Source organism: Triticum dicoccoides, chromosome 1B (genome assembly GCF_002162155.2).
Source record: "Triticum dicoccoides isolate Atlit2015 ecotype Zavitan chromosome 1B, WEW_v2.0, whole genome shotgun sequence".
NCBI classification, from domain to species: domain Eukaryota; kingdom Viridiplantae; phylum Streptophyta; class Magnoliopsida; order Poales; family Poaceae; genus Triticum; species Triticum dicoccoides.
This window is the reverse complement of record NC_041381.1, coordinates 683,234,765-683,254,382: the sequence shown is the minus strand read 5'-3', so window position 1 is coordinate 683,254,382 and position 19,618 is coordinate 683,234,765. Positions and strand designations below refer to the sequence as shown.

The 19,618-nt window shown below is 43.9% G+C and overlaps 1 protein-coding gene across 4 annotated transcripts; it reads left to right on the top strand.

Moving 5' to 3' along the window:
* Positions 1 to 856: 856 nt before the first annotated feature.
* On the top strand, positions 857 to 7,144 carry LOC119349656. Of its 4 annotated transcripts, none has more exons than XR_005169483.1 (10): positions 857 to 1,440; positions 1,696 to 1,894; positions 2,200 to 2,284; positions 3,263 to 3,389; positions 3,485 to 3,503; positions 4,362 to 4,443; positions 4,562 to 4,714; positions 5,502 to 5,673; positions 6,358 to 6,735; positions 6,921 to 7,144. XR_005169483.1 is itself a non-coding variant. In XM_037617738.1 (8 exons), the coding sequence occupies exons 3-7, from the start codon at positions 2,262 to 2,264 to the stop codon at positions 4,572 to 4,574; spliced, it is 312 nt and encodes a 103-aa protein (XP_037473635.1). In that variant the 5' UTR covers positions 857 to 1,440; positions 1,696 to 1,894; positions 2,200 to 2,261; the 3' UTR covers positions 4,575 to 4,714; positions 5,502 to 6,270. The 4 variants fall into 4 exon arrangements, 1 of the variants encoding a protein (XP_037473635.1); XR_005169482.1 differs by having other exon boundaries at positions 6,358 to 6,747; XR_005169481.1 differs by having other exon boundaries at positions 6,358 to 7,144.
* Positions 7,145 to 19,618: the final 12,474 nt, after the last annotated feature.

Below are 19,618 nucleotides of genomic sequence, written 5' to 3'. Positions count from 1 at the left end.
GCCATCAGAACAAACCTACACTTCCAACTTACCATTTTTGAGAGAGAACTACCTACTCATGTGTTGAGGCCAAGATATTCCATTCCTACCATATGAATCTTGATCTCTAGCCTTCCCCAAGTTGCTTTCCACTCAAATCTTCTTTCCACCAGATCCAAATCCTATGAGAGAGAGTTGAGTGTTGGGGAGACTATCATTTGAAGCACAAGAGCAAGGAGTTCATCATCAACGCACCATTTGTTACTTTTTGGAGAGTGGTGTCTCCTAGATTGGCTAGGTGTCACTTGGGAGCCTCCGAAAAGATTGTGGAGTTGAACCAAGGAGTTTGTAAGGGCAAGGAGATCGCCTACTTCGTGAAGATCTACCGCTAGTGAGGCAAGTCCTTCGTGGGTGATGGCCATGGTGGGATAGACAAGGTTGCTTCTTTGTGGACCCTTCTTGGGTGGAGCCCTCCGTGGACTCGCGCAACCTTACCCTTCGTGGGTTGAAGTCTCCATCAACGTGGAGGTACGATAGCACCACCTATTGGAACCATGACAAAAAAAATCCGTGTCTCCAATTATGTTTGAATCCTTCAAACCCTTCCCTTTACATTCTTGCAAGTTGCATGCTTTAATTTCCGCTGCTCATATACTCTTTGCATGCTTGCTTGAATTGTGTGAAGATTGCTTGACTTGTGCAAAGATAGCTAAAATCTGCCAAAGTCTAAAATTGGGAAAAAGTTAAGTTTTTAATTGGTCAAGTAGTCTAATCACCCCACCCCCTCTAGACATACTTCAAGGTCCTACACCATCCCACGTCCATCCATTTATCTATCTTCAGAAAAAAGAAAAAAGAAAAGAAAAAGGGTAACCCCCACCCGCAGCCCCACCAACCAAACCCTAACTCCTCCCATCGCACTCCTCCTTCCTCATCTCCTCGCTGCCGCCACCTCCTCCGTGTCCTGCCACCTCCTCATCTCCGTCGAACCACCAGCTCCTCCTTCCTCGACGCGTCCCACAGCGGTGCCCACCGCGTCGCCTGCCGGTCGCCCTCGTGGGTGGCTGCGTCCGCCAGCTCCACCGACGACCTGCTACCCCCGCGCTGGCCTCTCCCACACCCCTCTCTACCCCTAGATTCCCGTCACCGGCGGCGGCGCCCTCCTTCCCTCACGCTGCACCTGAAGCTCCCTCCCGCTCCCAGCTTTTCTTCCTCTGCCGCCGCCGCTAGGGTTTCGTCTCCCCGATCCCCATTCCCCGAAGGTTGGATCCAGCAGAAGCAGTGATGGTGGCCGCGGGAGACCCTCTCCAAGGTTCAGGCCAAGGCCACTGATGGAGCTGCAGCCGCCGAAGAAGCCGACTTGTCGGATGTGGCCCCCGCCCCCGCCAAGGACCTCAAGATCTGGGATGCGCGTCGGATGTGCTTCCCCAACGACGACGCTGACGACGCCGCCGCCGTAAGGTGAGCCCTGTACTGTACAGTTGGCGAGAGGCATCGTAGACTCGCCGGGGCGAGAGAACGACCCCTAAATCATCGACCTCGCCCGCTTCGCTGTTTCCTAGCACAACAAGGAGGCCATATGCCCTCGACCCACCACCACTCCCCCTTCCCTTGTTGAATCTGCATACCCGTGTTTGACACCTGGCCGGCTGGACGGACGATTCGATCGACGCAGGAATAGTATTGCATTGGTCTAATCTGAATTCACCGCTGTAGAATACCTAGATGGAGTTGGAGAAAGTGGTGAAGGTCAAGGAGCAAGCTATTGCTGGCAGGCTGTACTACATTACAATCCAGGTTGATGAAGGCGGGGCAAAGAAGCTGTATAAAGCCAAGGTGCTGGAGCAGCTGTGGCTGGATGTCAAGAAGCTCCTGGAGTTCAAGCCGGCAGAGGGCGCCTCTCCCAACGTTTAAGGTGAAATTGCACCAAAGTATCAAGGTTGTCACTTGTTTCAAGACCATATCATGTCTGCTTCTTCTTTTTTGTCCTGGTTTTGGTAGGTTTCTTGATTAATCGTAGGGACTATGAACCTGGATCGAAAGAAGCTTGTGATGCTGCCATATGAAAATTTATCATGGGACCCTGCTTATCAATTATAGAAGAGAATTGTTTATCGTGCAATCATTACTTACTAGAATAAACATAGAGACATGATTCATATAACCTTGTTCGCCAATTTTTTTGTTGAGAATTGATTAATGTAAATCTCCTAATTTCAGGGTCGTCCCAACTGTTCAAGGAACTGCATATTTGGTGTGGATATAGCTACCGCTCGTGCGACATGTCTTTAGCATGCTCTCTTGTGTAAGCAAAGTTGGTTCCTCTGCATAATTAGCTGATAACAATGAGTTGAGGTCGCTCACTTTAGCTGTTTTCATCTAGTAATGTATATGCAAAAGGTGCACCTACTTTTCTATTGTTATCCTTAGAATCAAGAAGAATTAATTAAACGGCAAACATACACTTTAGCAGTCAGTCAGCAATCAGCATACATACACGCTCCTAGGAAGCCATGGCCATACAATTTCAGTGTTTATGTGTCTGTGGGGTGCCTAGCTATCTAGAGTTTTTCCACGTAGCTAGAGGAAGGAAGGCGGGCAGTGGAATGATGGTGTTGCTGTGGTTAGGAGTAGTACAACAATTAGTTAAGATGTGGACGACGAAAGATGGGTACGTCGCCTTAGCTTGTACCTAATGCTCCTAGCAGCTCTTCTAATTTTACGCCTGAAGATTTAAAGGGCTAATCAATTTCAGCAAGAATATCATCGTCTACTTGTCTGTGTGTGATCACGGCCATCGTTGGTTCTATATTTCCGTTGATGGAGTAGATGAATTAGTTGTATAGTTGTAGATGATGAGTAGATGATGTGTACATTTTGTGGTCTGAAAACAAAATTACTAAGCAAGGTGAAGCCCTGAGCTTGACTTCATCACTGTGCTCTATGTATATTTATTTACTGCTATAACATGGATATATATATTCATCTTTAATGTTAGTTGTAGCGTTAGCACATCCATATGTGCAAGAAAATTGTTCAGACAGAACTATGCTTGCTAGTACTATCTCTCTAAAACATATGCAATTTTAATCCCAACAATCCAACCTGGTAGTGGCAGATTTTTCCTTGTTAGAGTTGTATTGCGATTTAATTTAGTGCTACATGGTTTTAGATTTCTTTGTTAACTTGAGCAGGAAAACTAAGTAAGATGCGTATTTGACACATGGTATCGACAGGGACAGAATGGCTTCTAATGTGTTGTGCTTATGTATTATGCTTGCAGCTGCGACCTCTTCCTGGGCTTCGCAACCAGCTTTGAGCAGGTCTACGCACTGGCCCCTCCGGCCAGGTCTACCTCGACAAGTGCTACATTACCTACAGCTACTACCCCCATGACGGCGGCCTCGGAGGTACCTCCCCTTCTTCCTTGCTTCGCAAATTTGTGCCTACATTACCTGCACCCTGATGTCGATTGCTGATGCGTGCTTGATTCCTCCCCTTGCAGCTGCAGCTCACCCACGAAGGTCTCTCCCTCCTCTCTTGTGCAAGATGCTCCCATTGGTTTTGTTTAGGTTGTGCTCCATTGCCTGCTGTTTATGGATTGTTAGGTTTAGGTGGTGCTCCATCTCGTGTGTTCTCAATGACCAGAGCACTTTAGCTAATGTATTTTGTACCAATATCATTCTCTTTCAGTCTATCACACGTGTTTTGTACCAATATCATGATTATGCACCAAACATATTACCGTTAGTGGTTCATTCTATTTGATATCATCAACTTTATTATCACCTGCCATAAGGACGATCTGTACTTCATTGTTTATAGAGATAACCTAGTAAGAAAACAACACTGCATCTCAGACTCAACTGACCATTGTTATGTTCTATTGCATGGTTTTGTAAATAACATCTAAGATGAATCACACAGTGCATGGTTGCTTGTGATGAATCCTGTTGTGGAAGTCAACATTGGTTTCATCAATTGTGTTTGCTAAATGCCCTGGTGCGTAATATGCGAGTAATTAATTTAGTTCCTGTGCAGCGCATAGTCCTAGTGTTATTGTGGCATATAATGGGTCCTTTTATTAACTGAAACCAATGCTGCTCTGTAATCTGAAAGTTAATTCCATTCAGTTTGGGTGAATCATATTATCTGTAACCTGAAACTTGGCACAACTCTGTACAATGATGTGCTCTTTGCCCTGCAAAATTAAATGATGTGCCTTTGCTAACAATGACGTCTCTTCCATTGTACAATCAGTGTTGAATTAAATACTTGCTAGCGACGGCTAACCTGTGACTGGTCCTTTTGACTGATTTGTGCTCCTGAATGTGTTTTCTTCTGTTTTTGAATGTGTTTCTTTGATTGTTTGGGGGATTCAGACAAGAAGAACGAGAACAAGGAGGTGGCCGTCAATGACTTCCTACCTTCAGAAGATGCCTACAAGGCCATCCAACACTCCATGTCAGTCCCCATTCCCCCTCGACTAGCAACATATGAGTTTCTAGATTCACCATGTCAAAACATGAGCAATTAGGAACAAATTGTTTGATTGATGCTTGCTCCTTACTGTTACCGGCAGGGATCAGGGGTGAGGGGAGGCATGGAGGAGGCGTTCGACATGTACCGGCAGTCAATGATCGGCGTGGCCCTCATCGATACGCTAGACAAGATGGTGGCCAGCGACATGCACAGCCCCGAGCTCGCCATGGTCGTCGTCGTGCAGTTCGACAAGGTCGCCCCTTCCCTTCCCTTCCACATGCTACCACTACACTGCTTCCTCTCCCAAACTCATCGATCAACAATGAGCATCTATCTAGGTGGTGTTTTGATCCTCGTAATTGTTGTTGTCGTTGTTTCAGCCCATCTGCCATGCGCTGGCCAAGCATGTCGCTTAACTATAAAGTAAATTGCTCGGTGCAGTTATTTTCTCTTAAGATTTTTGCAGTGTATGTCATCTAAATAAAACTGCAGGCAGTGATCTTCTTGTATTAGTATATATGTCTGCATTGCATGTTGTTTTTTGTGAAAATATGATGATTACTTCCTATGTACTGCATATTGTGTAATGGAGTTTGCTGTTATTGTGTTTGTCAAACTGCGGCTGCCCACGCCCTGCTTTTCCTGGTCTCTGTGTACCCTGCCTGCACACTGTCTGTTTGTGATTTGTTCTAGCAAGTATCTGTTCATGAGAAATAAGCTCTCCAGGATTCATTGGACCAACAACTACTTGTTCTAGCATGTTTATTTCAAGCAATTTGTGATTCATGTTGTTTGATGAACCAATACCTGTGTCGGGAGACTAGCAGGGAACTTGCAAACTTCAGTTTTCTCACCAGTGGTCACTTATCCTGTTGTTCATGTCCATACAGCATTTGTCCTGGTTCTATGTTACAACTGCTGCAAACAATTTATTAATGTGGGATGTGGCTCTATGTCCAGTTCTGTTTCTCTTCTAAAGAAATCCCCTCTGCCTCTTGTGTGCAGCAAGTTGATTGTTTTGTCTGTGTGTTATTGTGCAGATTGGCCAAGTGTTCGTTAATCTGCAAGCCCGTTTAAGAGCTGGGATTGGCCGGTCGAATTCAACACGGAGCTGAGTGTATGTCGAAACATTTCGTCCATCAAGCGTCGCCTCTCCGCCTCCGGCCACCCCGACGACGCCCTCGCCTTCGCCAACCTCCACTACTCCATGAGGTACGCATGCATTTCTGTTGCTATTGCTAGCACTTTGTTCCTGATGTATTCATTTGACAAATGAAGCTAGAAGCATCAAAGTCCAGAATATCCACACCAAAATGCATTGGCATGCTGAACCCTTCCTTAATTAATTCCCATTGAGCAAAGATATTGAACTATGATGATTTGGTTGCAGTATTGCATTGCTGGTGTTTTATGCCATATTAATCATGTCCTGCTCACATGCCTTGTGATTGAGTAACTTTGATTGTATTTCTACCACTGCCCTATCTCAGTAAACTGTTTGTTTTTTCAATGGCTAAAGTACTATCTCCTTGAACTATATCTGCCTCCATATGTTCTTGCCAGCATTAAATGTTGCAAGTACAAGTTAGAAATGCATAATTGTGATATTGTGATGGGAGCACTCTTGCTACAGTCATCAGTTAGATTTCAGCTTTGCATCTTTTCAGGTTTAGCTGTTGGTTTGCATTGAAACTGTTAAGAAAGTATCAAATTGAGTGCATAGTGTGCAAATTGTCTTTAGTAATCTAGTAGCACATAAGCATCAGACCATATGTTTTCTTATAAGCAAACTATATTGATGGTTCCAAGATAACTTAAAATATACTAGTGCTACCTTGATTTTTATACTGCTTGCCATTTATTTCTTCATTTGATGTTTTATATGCTTCATTTTAGGCTGCGTGTGTGCGCATGGCGGCGGGTCTGCTATGGTGCGTGCGGTGGTGGCGCGGCTAGGCTCGAGCAGCTGCGATGCGGCAGGGAGGGAGTTGCTTCCTCTTGTCCTGCTTCGTGTCCCTGAGGTGGCTAGCTGCACAGGGGGCGGCCGAGGAGGGTGCTGTGGCGAGAAGAGGAGGAAGAAGGCGGCGGCGGATTTGGACTGCGTACGAGTCAGGCTGCGGCAGGGAGCTGTTGTTGTTGGTGCTGCTGAACAGAGGAGGAACTACAGCTGCTGCTGCCTTGTGATGTTCCTGGAAGCTTGCTAAGCTACTACTACTTGTGTGGCTGCTTCTTGCTGCTGCGGCAGAGAAAGAAAGAGGTGCAGCGTGCTGAACAGTAAGAGCCTAGGTTGGACTACTTTACAGTGTATTTTTTTCTATGGACTTGTTGTTGTGAGCTTGATGTTGTCGTGGTGGTTATTACTGTTACATGTTACATGTGGAGATGCTTCATGCTTTAGTCCCTAGCTGCTTTCTATATTTGTTTTTATTTTGTTTCTAACTCTTTTTGTTTATTGTTAGATGCCTTCGTTCAGCCTGTACAAACATATCTAGAAATGGTGTTTCATCTCATTATGAAGCTCCCGCCTAAAAGTGAAGAATTTAGGAGTATTGTTGTAGTAGCCTGAAAGTGAAGAAGTTAGGAATATAGTTGTTATATGTTGTGATAGTATCACATGTAATGGTGAAATGAATTATGTAAAGATTGTGCTATTAGCCAAATTTTCATGTGGTTTGATAATTTTCATTTCTCTTCTGTTCTGATTGAAATAATTGTGTGGAAATTGAAACCTCAGCTGTCTTTAATTAGAACTTGACTAGTGGGACCTAATAGTATTTGGCATCTAAAAAGGCCATTTTCCAAATAATATTCATAGGAAAAAACCAAAAATTAAGGAAATGGACTGTAAAAATGTTGAGACCCAATTGAGAAAAGAGGGATTACGGCCCTGGAAATAAAAAGGCTGAATTGTAGGGCTTGGCCCATGAACCTGACCAAAAATTAATAGAAAAACACAAAAAGGCTAAATTATTGGGCTAGGCCCATGTAGAACACTCAATTGGACTGGGCTGATTGTTGTCAGTGACCTTTTGAATTGGTCGTAATTTTGCCACGTCAGATTGCCACGTCGGATCCGACGTGGCCTAGGCAGACAGCCAGTGACCAAAAAAGGGTCATGGGTTCAACGACCTTCTGTTTTGGTGATAAACGTCTACGACCTTCTCACAGAGAAGGTCGTTAATTTCAGTTTTCGGCCGCCAGCTTTTGACCTTCTGTTTTTTGTCACAAAAAGGTCGCAAATGAAAAACAATGACCTTTCAGTGACCAATAGTCAAGGTCACAAGTTGACATATTTATTGTAGTGTAGGTAGGTATGGTGCACTCTCATGTCAAAACTGGGTTTAGGGATTTTTGGAAGCACAAGTAGTCTCTCTACTTGGTGCAAAGAATTTGGCTAGCATGAGGGGGAAAGGCAAGCTCAACATGTTGGATGATCCATGACAATATAACTTATTCAGATATAAGAAAACATAACCCATTACGTTGTCTTCCTTGTCCAACATCAACTTTTTAGCATGTCATATTTTAGTGAGTGCTCACAATCATAAAAGATGTCCAAGATAGTATATTTATATGTGAAAGCCTCTCTTTCTTTATTACTTCCTATTAATTGCAACGATAACCAAAACTATGTTTGCGAACTCTCAACAACTTTTATTCATCATATTCTTTATTGATGAAGTCATTACTCTCCATAAGATCAATATGATCTTTTTATTTCATTTTATTTTTCCTTTTATTCCCTCAAGATCATAGCAAGACAGCAAAGCCCTCGATTCAAAACTAATCTTTATTATATATAACTCACGGACTCGATTACATAGATAGAGATCAAAACAAAACTCAAAGCTAGATCATACTAAAACTTTATTCTACTAGATCAAGATATAACCAAAAATATCGAACTAAGAAAAACGGTAAAGATAGAAGTGTGATGGTGATACGATATCGGGGCACCTCCCCCAAGCTTGGCAGTTGCCAAGCGGAGTGCCCATACCGATGTATTTATGTCTCTTTCTTTGGAGGTGGTGATGATGGAGTTGTTGATGATGTAGGCTTGTCGTTCGTCTTCCAAGGCATAGGCTCACCATCATAGAAGGATGAACGAGTCTCCGGGATCCTCAAATCTGTAGCCAAACTCATCCTCTTGAATCTATATTCATACTCATAGTTTTGGTTTTGCATGTCATAGATCTGGGCCTGGAGGTGCTTGATTTTCTCGTGAAGCTTGAAGATGACCTCCCCGATGTTCTTGGCATCCAGCTTGTGGTTGTTGGCGAACTCTGCAATCATCACGTGATTGGCGTTGAATCCGCGTTCCACCATCCCTTGGCACTTGAAAACTTGTTGCTCCATTGCTTCGAGTCTTGTCTACACAGTTCTGGTCCTCCTTGGTCCCTCAATATCGCGGATGTGCAACACCCCCTCACGCATCTCCATGGTTTGAGGGTGTTGCAGCACCTCCGCGAGGTAAGGGTCGATGACCTTCTCAAAAAACTTGTCCTTTGGGGCACTTGAAGACGTCATGGTGATCTAGATCTGTCAGAAAAACAGCTCGAAACAAAAACAGAAGATTTTGTCATGGTACAATGGTCAAAACCTTCGGGAGATTATATAATGAATTTTTACCGACCATAAGAAGTATCATGCAAGAAAACAGAGTCCGGAGGGCACACGAGGTGGCCACGAAGCAGGGGGGCGCCCAGGGGGTAGGGCGCGCCCTCCACCCTCGTGGATGCCTCGTGTCCCTTTCAGACTACTTTTAAGTTTCCTTATTTTTTAAATATTCCAAAACGGAGAAAATTTGCTATTTGAGCAGTTTTGGAGTCGGTTTACTACCGTACCACATACCTATTCCTTTTGGGAGTCTGAAATGTTCTGGAAAGTGTCCCTTATGTACTCCTCCAGGGTTACGGTGTCAATGACATTGGTTTCCAAATTTATGGGGTTACCTGAGATGTAATGTTTGATTCTTTGACCATTCACCACCTTCGGATTTGTGCCTTTGGCATTGTTGATTTTGATGGCACCGGAACGATAGACCTCCTCGATAATGTAAGGACCTCCCCATTTAGAGAGTAGTTTTCCTGCAAAAAATCTTAAATGAGAGTTGTATAGCAAAACATAATCACCTACATTAAACTCACGCTTTTGTATCCTTTTTTCATGCCATATTTTAACTTTTTCTTTAAATAATTTGGCATTCTCATAGGCCTGGGTTCTCCATTCATCAAGTGAGCTAATGTCAAATAGCCTCTTCTCACCGACAAGTTTGAAATCATAATTGAGCTCTTTAATAGCCCAATATGCCTTATGTTCTAGTTCGAGAGGTAAGTGACATGCTTTTCCATAAACCATTTTATACAGAGACATACCCATAGGATTTTTATATGCAGTTCTATAGGCCCATAATGCATCGTCAAGTTTCTTGGACCAATTCTTTCTAGATCTATTAACTGTCTTTTGAAAAATCAATTTAATCTCTCTATTACTCAATTCTACTTGACCACTAGACTGAGGGTGGTATGGAGATACAATTCCATGATTAACATCATACTTAGCAAGCATTTTATAAAAAGCACCATGAATAAAATGTGAACCACCATCAGTCATTAAATATCTAGGGACTCCAAACCTCAGAAAAATAACTTCTTTAAGCATCTTAATAGAGGTGTTATGATCAACACTACTAGTTGGAATAGCTTCTACCCACTTAGTAACGTAATCAACAGCAACTAAAATATGTGTATACCCATCAGAGGAAGGAAACGGTCCCATATAGTTAAAGCCCCAAACATCAAATGGTTCAATAACAAGTAAATAGTTCATAGGCATTTCTTAAAGTCTACTAATATTACCAATTCTTTGGCATTCATCACAAGACAAGACAAACTTACGGCCATCTTTGAAAAGAGTAGGCCAATAAAAACCAGACTGCAATACCTTATGTGCAGTTCTATCTCCAGCGTGATGTCCTCCGTAAGCCTCAGAGTGACACTTGAGTAGGATATGTTCATGTTCATGCTCAGGTACACAACATCTAATAACACCATCTACTCCTTCTTTATAAAGGTTTGTGTCATCCCAAAAGTAATGTCTTAAATCATAGAAAAAGTTTTTATTTTGCTGGTATGTGAAACTAGGTGGTATAAATTTAGCAACAATGTAATTAGCATAGGCAGCATACCATGGACCAGTATGAGAAGCATTTATGACAGCTAATTGTTCATCGGGAAAGCTATCATCAATAGGTAGTGGGTCATCAAGAACATTTTCTAACCTAGACAAGTTGTCTGCAACCACTACAAGAAATATGTCAACTAGTGACCTTATCTTAGTGACTCTAGCTGAATTGGTCGTAAATCCACGACCATTTTGCTTAGAAGGGCTCAAACCCTGAATTTCCTTAGACCAAATGGTCATAAAAGCAGACAAGAGTGGTCCATGACCTTATTTCTACCTGATTATGACCAATATAAATGGTTATGAGGTTGTGAACGTGGATGCATTAGTACTTATTGCTATGACTAGGCGCCACCTCATTAGTTTTGCCTATGTGTCATGTCCATGTGTCAATTTTTGCCCTAGGTTGTGAAGCAACCTATATTTCTGTTATTCCAAAAATTCCCAAAAAATTCTCATAAATTGTTTGGATCATATCTACATCAAATATGTCAAAAACCTTCCTTGCCTAGTTCAAAAATAACTCAACAATATTCATTTTCCTATTCTGTTCAGAGCAGCACTTTGTGAAGGAAGTGTTATTTATATATTCTTGATTTCCCTAAAAATTTGTGAAGACATTCTTCTTAGTATATGATCATCCTCAGCCAAAAGTCACGCCCATTGGCCATGTGCATTTCCCGTACCGCTAATCAAACACTTGGCTGCTAATTCATGTTTGAGCATAGTTCGGTCTCCTCATGAGAATCTTATGTTATAATTTTCTTCCTAGCACCTACCTGGGGAGTGTCCAACCCACTAGACATGCCTAGGCCGCCCAGAACACATGGCAACGCCACGGTCACGCGGTGACCACGCGGCGGGCATGCGAGCTTATGCGCTCTAGAGTTGAAGCCCTCAGACACCGTCCAAACCTCGATGTCTCGAAATCAAACCATGTATTTCTGATTAAATAGATACTTATTTACCTAGAAATGATTTTTGGAAAAAACAAAGAGCAAACTATGAGGCACCTGCAGTTCAAATTTGACCCGCTTCCAACTGAATCAACGGGAATTTGTCTTTTTCACCAGAGGTGGATCAAAACTTTTGACACCCAACCATTTTGTCAATTGTGCATTTAATATGGATTGGTATTTTCTAAAATTGATTAGGTCCAATTTTGCAACAAATATATGGTAGGTCCTTCACACAAAAAAACTCATTTCGGGCACTCGGAAAAAGGAAAATGTATTTTCGGTGAAAAGAAAATGAAAACTCCCTTAGGCAACATTGTTTGGAATTCCAAGATGCACCCTTGTGCACAATATGAGATCATTTGAACAAACTATGCCATGAATGAGGCCATAAGATTGATCATTTGGCTTGAAAGCCATGAATCTTCACGCATGATAGCTCGTTTCTGAGAACACTTTTTAAAAGAATTGCCGTATTACAAGTTTATTATTTTTCCTGGAAACTTGGTAACATATAATGACACAATGCGAAGGTTTTCCAATTTTTTGATTTTTTTTTGAATTATTTATGCCCGTTTCAAAATGTGGTCAAAACGGCGGGCTTGACCATTCCTAGCTAGTGGTTGAATCTTGGAAAACTTTTGATGTTTCTCTTATTAAATAGATACTTATGTACCTAGAAATGATTTTTGGAAAAATAAAAAGCAAATTATGAGGCAGCTGCAGTTCAAATTTGACCTGCTTCCTGCTCAATCGGCGGAAATTTGTCTTTTTCACCAGAGGTAGATCAAAACTTTTGACACCCAACCATTTTGTCAATTATACATTAAATATGGCCTAGTATTTTATAAAATTGGTTAGGTCCAATTTTGCAACAAATATATGGTAGGTCCTTCACACAAAAAACTCATTTCAGGCACTCGGAAAATGGAAAATGAATTTTCCGTGCAAAGAAATTGAAAACTCCCTTATGCAACATTGTTTGGAATTCCAAGATGCACCTTTTTGCACAGATCATTTGAACAAACTATGCCATAAATGTGGCCATAAGATTGATCATTTGGCTTGAAAGCCATGAATCTTCACGCATGATAGCTCGTTTCTGAGAACACCTTTTAAAATAATTATCGTAGTACAAGTTTATTATTTTTCCTAGTAACTTGGCCACATATAATGACACAATGCAAAGATTTTCCAATTTTTTGATTTTTTTTGAATTTCTTATGCCCGTTTCAAAATGCGGTCAAAACGGCGTGCATGACCATTCCTAACTAGTTGTTGAATCTTGGATTTTTTTGGTGTTTCTCTGATTAAATAGATACTTATGTACCTAGAAATGATTTTTGGAAAAAATAAAGAGCAAACTATGAGGCAGTTGCAGTTCAAATTTGACCCGCTTCCAACTGAATCGGTGGGAATTTCTCTTTTTCACCAGAGGTGGATCAAAACTTTTGACACCCAACCATTTAGTAAATTGTGCATTAAAGATGGCCTAATATTTTATAAAATTGATTTGGTCCAATTTTACAACAAATATATGGTAGGCCCTTCACAAAAAAATCTCATTTCAGGCACTCAAAAAATAAAAAATGAATTTTCCATGAAAAGAAAATGAAAACTCCCTTAGGGAGCATTGTTTCTAATTCCATGATGCACCCTTGTGCACAATATGAGATCATTTGAACAAACTATGCCATGAATGTGGCCATAAGATTGATCATTTTGCTTGAAAGCAATGAATCTTCACGCATGAGAGCTAATTTCCGAGAACACTTTTTTAAAATAATTGCCGTATTACAAGTTTATTATTTTTCCTGAAACTTGGTCACATATAATGACACAATGCAAAGGTTTTCCAATTTTTTGATTTTTTATTTTTTATTTTTTATGCCCGTTTCAGAATGCGGTCAAAACGGCGGGCTTGACCGTTCCTAGCTAGTGGTTGAATCTTAGAAAACTTTTGATGTTTCTCTGATTAAAGAGATACTTATGTACCTAGAAATGATTTTTGGAAAAAATAAAGAGCAAACTATGAGGCAGCTGCAGTTCAAATTTAACCCGCTTCCTACTAAATCGGCGGGAATTTGTCTTTTTCACCAGAGGTGGATCAAGGCTTTTGACACCCAACCATTTGGTCAATTGTGAATTAAATATGGTCTAGTATTTTATAAAATTGAGTTGGTCCAATTTTGCAACAAATATATGGCAGGTCCTTCACAAAAAAAACTCATTTTGGGCACTCGAAAAATGGAAAATTGATTTTTCGTGAAAATAAAATGAAAAATCCCTTTGGCAACATTGTTTGTAATTCCAAGATGCAAACTTGTGCAAAATATGGAATCATTTGAACAAATTATGAGGCAGCTGTAGTTAAAATTTGACCCGCTTCGTAGTGAATCGACGAAAATCCCACCTAGTATGAAACTACCTCTAGTTATTTAAGGGAACCGTATGTAAACATTGTCATAAAAGAGAAGGGAACGTACCGCCGGGCATCGTGGTGCTGCGTTGGATCTCCCCGACGCTGCAATGGAGCTTCATCGGGCACCGTGGTGCTGCGTTGGAGCTCTTAGCACACCGTTGAGAGCTGTAATGGAGCTTGATGGGGATGTTATCGGTGCTGCGTTGAAACTTTTTCACGCTCGGTGCTGTCGTGACATATTGATGTGATCGAACGATAGCCAATGCGCAGATCTGGCGGCTAGCTAGGCAGATGATTTATAGACAAAATCATCTGGCTGACTCGTAGTTCTTTCCTTATTGTTAATCGATTAAGACCAATTTACATGGTCATAACATCATCAAAGCCTATACTTCCTTCTGATTGGTGGATGGACATGTCACGCGGATCAAGCATCACAGACCATTAGATACTCCCAGATCCAACAGCCCACACCCCCTCACCTCTCACCCCTTGTCCCATCCGCAGCCCAACCACCAAAACCCTACCTCCCCTCCAACTCCAGCCGCCACTGCCCCCTTCTCCCTCCCACCCAGGCCCCGCGCCCACGACCCCAACCCCACCCCCTTCTCCTTCCCTCTACCCTCAGATCTTGATCTGCCGCGGCCCCCAACCCCACCCCCACCGCCACCATCGACGACCATCACCGTAGACGAGGTCGAGGCCGACCCAAGATCGAGCCCATGCCCAGACTCGCGATGTGCACAACGGGATTCTCAGGCAACCTCACGCAAATCAGGACCTCGATCTGGATTGAGCAGGCGCTCTCGACCGACGGGGCTTGGGCTGGCCGGCGTCCCACGTTGACGTCCTCCTCCCTCCCGCTCCCAGAAACGCGCTCGGTCTCCGCAGCCGGCCTCACCTCCATAGTCACAGGTACTTTTCCTCACCCTTCTCCCTTTCTTGGTCCTCTCCTCTCTGCTCTCTCTCCCCCATTTGGCTTTGACTCACTGGATTCACTACTGCTGGAGGTGCATCGAGTGGGATCTACATGGAGATGGCACGGGTGCTGGCGGCACGCACGTCTTCATAGCCGCCTGGAACCTCACCGCCGCCGAGACCATGCGCCAGGCCGTCCTGGCGGACACTACTAGAAAAAGGGCTATAGATGGGATTGACACTAATGGCGCACCACCTTATGATACGCCATTAGAGTTGAAACTACTAATGGCGCACCTGGCCCAAGGTGCGCCATTAGTATCAAATTTTTTTTTTGAACTAGTGCGCCTGTCCAAACATACTAATGGCGCATCCAGACACAGTGCGCCATTACTAGTTGTAACTAGTAATGGCGCACCCGTCGGAAAGTGCGCCACTAATGTTGTTTTTTTTTAATTATATTTTTTATTCCTTTTTTTGCAATACTACTAATGGCGCACTGTTCAACCGTGCGCCATTACTAGTTTAAACTAGTAATGGCGCACTGTAGAACAGTGCGCCATTAGTATGTTTTTTTTTGCAAAACTACTAATGGCGCACCGCCAGAAGGTGCATCATTAGTAACCTGGATTACTAATGGCGCATTTAGTGCTAGTGCGCCATTAGTAAGTGGGCAGCAACAAGATATTTTGGACAGCCTCTCCTACCCACACTCACTTTCTCCCCACTTAATTCTCTCCACCTCCTCCTTCTCTCGGGTGCCTCCTCTTTTTCACCTCATTTCCACCATAGATTCATTCAAATTAAGTGGTTAAATTACCTTGTTTTGATAGGTAAGTAAGGGGGGACGCTATATTTATGTTGTTCTCCCTACAACAATGTGCACATGCACTTTTTATGGCCTAGCTAGATCTATGTATGTTCGTGGTGTTGCATATGTTTGTGGTGTTGCATATGTGTTTGTGTTTGGAGGTGTACCAGTATTTGAAATGCGATAGTTGCCAATATTTTGCCGGAATGTTGATTCATTTCCGTTTCGGCGAGAATTTTGGCATTAAGCATTCTTTTTGGTCCTATTTTTAGGGAAAGTCATGCCAAATTTTTTCTTGGTTCTAAAATATCGTTTTGCTCTACCCCGCAGGCGACCATGGTCTGCACGATGACCGAAGGCATCGTGAATAGGTTTTTGAGGTCCGCGAAGGCCGAGATGCTTCAAAAGAACGAGACGGAGATAAGATGTCCGTGTCGAAGATGCAAGCTGAAGAGCCTTATTGCGGACCCGGATTCCGGGCAGGTGCGGGACCACCTGCTCTTGCGTGGTTTCATGGATGGCTATCGGTGGCAAGGTGATGAAGATGACTACAAAGTCGTCCATGGGGGCCGGGCAAGAAATGAGGAAGGGCAGCAAGACAACCACCACGGCTCGGGCGGGCGAGAAGACGAAGAATCCCCAGGAGATGATCACGACGGTGATGTTGTACACAGTCATCATGTAGAAGATGCAGGACATGATGATGAGGAAGATGCCGGAGCAAACGATGGGCATGATCATGAAGATGATGATGCCAGCGGAGCAGACAACGCTGGACCATCGATGGGCTGGGTGCAGGACCCTCATATTCAAGAGCAGCTTCTCAAGCAGACGGATAACGCAAGAGCTGCCGCCCGAGAGAAAGCCAAGATGGATCAACTTGAGTTAGACGCGGTTACTCCATTGTATGAAGGATGCAGGCCCGAGGATACCTACCTGAAAGTAAGGCTCATGGCTCTGGAGATGAAGGTAAAACACAAAATGACCGACGCATGTTTCGACAAGAACATGTCATTCTGGCACGAGCGTCTTCCCAAGGGGAACAAGTGCCCGACCAGTTTGGAGGAGGCAAAGAAAATCGTGTGTCCTCTGGATTTACCGCACGTGAAATACCATGTGTGCATGAACAATTGCATCATTTATCGGGACGAGCACGCGGAGTCTACCATATGTCCGGTGTGCGGCGTCACTCGATACAAGAAGAGGAAGAAAGCTCCTCCAAACTGGATCAAGGCTTTTGACACCCAACCATTTGGTCAATTGTGAATTAAATATGGTCTAGTATTTTATAAAATTGAGTTGGTCCAATTTTGCAACAAATATATGGCAGGTCCTTCACAAAAAAAAACTCTTTTTGGGCACTCGAAAAATGGAAAATTGATTTTTCGTGAAAACAAAATGAAAAATCCCTTTGGCAACATTGTTTGTAATTCCAAGATGCAAACTTGTGCGAAATATGGAATCATTTGAACAAATTATGAGGCAGCTGTAGTTAAAATTTGACCCGCTTCGTAGTGAATCGACGAAAATCCCACCTAGTATGAAACTACCTCTAGTTATTTAAGGGAACCGTATGTAAACATTGTCATAAAAGAGAAGGGAACGTACCGCCGGGCGTCGTGGTGCTGCGTTGGATCTCCCCGACGCTGCAATGGAGCTTCATCGGGCACCGTGGTGCTGCGTTGGAGCTCTTAGCACACCGTTGAGAGCTGTAATGGAGCTTGATGGGGATGTTATCGGTGCTGCGTTGAAACTTTTTCACGCTCGGTGCTGTCGTGACATATTGATGTGATCGAACGATAGCCAATGCGCAGATCTGGCAGCTAGCTAGGCAGATGATTTATAGACAAAATCATCTGGCTGACTCGTAGTTCTTTCCTTATTGTTAATCGATTAAGACCAATTTACATGGTCATAACATCATCAAAGCCTATACTTCCTTCTGATTGGTGGATGGACATGTCACGCGGATCAAGCATCACAGACCATTAGATACTCCCAGATCCAACAGCCCACACCCCCCTCATCTCTCACCCCTCGTCCCATCCGCAACCCAACCACCAAAACCCTACCTCCCCTCCCACTCCAGCCGCCACTGCCCCCTTCTCCCTCCCACCCAGGCCCCGCGCCCACGACCCCAACCCCACCCCCTTCTCCTTCCCTCTACCCTCAGATCTCGATCTGCCGCGGCCCCCAACCCCACCCCCACCGCCACCATCGACGACCATCACCGTAGACGAGGTCGAGGCCGACCCAAGATCGAGCCCATGCCCAGACTCGCGATGTGCACAACGGGATTCTCAGGCAACCTCACGCAAATCAGGACCTCGATCTGGATTGAGCAGGCGCTCTCCACCGACGGGGCTTGGGCTGGCCGGCGTCCCACGTTGACGTCCTCCTCCCTCCCGCTCCCAGAAACGCGCTCGGTCTCCGCAGCCGGCCTCACCTCCATAGTCACAGGTACTTTTCCTCACCCTTCTCCCTTTCTTGGTCCTCTCCTCTCTGCTCTCTCTCCCCCATTTGGCTTTGACTCACTGAATTCACTACTGCTGGAGGTGCATCGAGTGGGATCTGCATGGAGATGGCACGGGTGCTGGCGGCACGTGGGGAGCGGCACGCACGTCTTCATAGCCGCCTGGAACCTCACCGCCGCTGAGACCATGCGCCAGGCCGTCCTGGCGGACACTACTAAAAAAAGGGCTATAGATGGGATTGACACTAATGGCGCACCACCTTCTGATACGCCATTAGAGTTGAAACTACTAATGGCGCACCTGGCCCAAGGTGCGCCATTAGTATCAAATTTTTTTTGAACTAGTGCGCCTGTCCAAACATACTAATGGCGCATCCAGACACAGTGCGCCATTACTAGTTGTAACTAGTAATGGCGCACCCGTCGGAAAGTGCGCCACTAATGTTGTTTTTTTTATTATATTTTTATTCCTTTTTTTGCAATACTACTAATGGCGCACTGTTCAACCGTGCGCCATTACTAGTTTAATAAACTACTAATGGCGAACTAGTAATGGCGCACTGTAGAACAGTGCGCCATTAGTATGTTTTTTTTGCAAAACTACTAATGGCGCACCGCCAGAAGGTGCACCATTAGTAACCTGGATTACTAATGGCGCATTTAGTGCTAGTGCGCCATTAGTAAGTGGGCAGCAACAAGATATTTTGGACAGCCTCTCCTACCCACACTCACTTTCTCCCCACTTCATTCTCTCCACCTCCTCCTTGTCTCGGGTGCCTCCTCTTTTTCACCTCATTTCCACCATAGATACATTCAAATTAAGTGGTTAAATTACCTTGTTTTGATAGGTAAGTAAGGGGGGAAGCTATATTTATGTTGTTCTCCCTACAACAATGTGCACATGCACTTTTTATGGCCTAGCTAGATCTATGTATGTTCGTGGTGTTGCATATGTTTGTGGTGTTGCATATGTGTTTGTGTTTGGAGGTGTACCAGTATTTGAAATGCGATAGTTGCCAATATTTTGCCGGAATGTTGATTCATTTCCGTTTCGGTGAGAATTTTGGCATTAAGCATTCTTTTTGGTCCTATTTTTAGGGAAAGTCATGCCAAATTTTTTCTTGGTTCTAAAATATCGTTTTGCTCTACCCCGCAGGCGACCATGGTCCGCACGATGACCGAAGGCATCGTGAATAGGTTTTTGAGGTCCGCGAAGGCCGAGATGCTTCAAAAGAACGAGACGGAGATAAGATGTCCATGTCGAAGATGCAAGCTGAAGAGCCTTATTGCGGACCCGGATTCCGGGCAGGTGCGGGACCACCTGCTCTTGCGTGGTTTCATGGATGGCTATCGGTGGCAAGGTGATGAAGATGACTACAAAGTCGTCCATGGGG

Bases quoted from the DNA above. Each gene is read 5' to 3' on its own strand.
- LOC119349656 (XM_037617738.1), top strand. From the start codon at position 2,262: ATGTCTTTAGCATGCTCTCTTGT. The intron at 2,285-3,262 runs GTAAGCAAAGTT...TTATGCTTGCAG, and splicing joins TCTTTAGCATGCTCTCTTGT to CTGCGACCTCTTCCTGGGCT. The intron at 3,390-3,484 runs GTACCTCCCCTT...CTCCCCTTGCAG, and splicing joins CCATGACGGCGGCCTCGGAG to CTGCAGCTCACCCACGAAGG.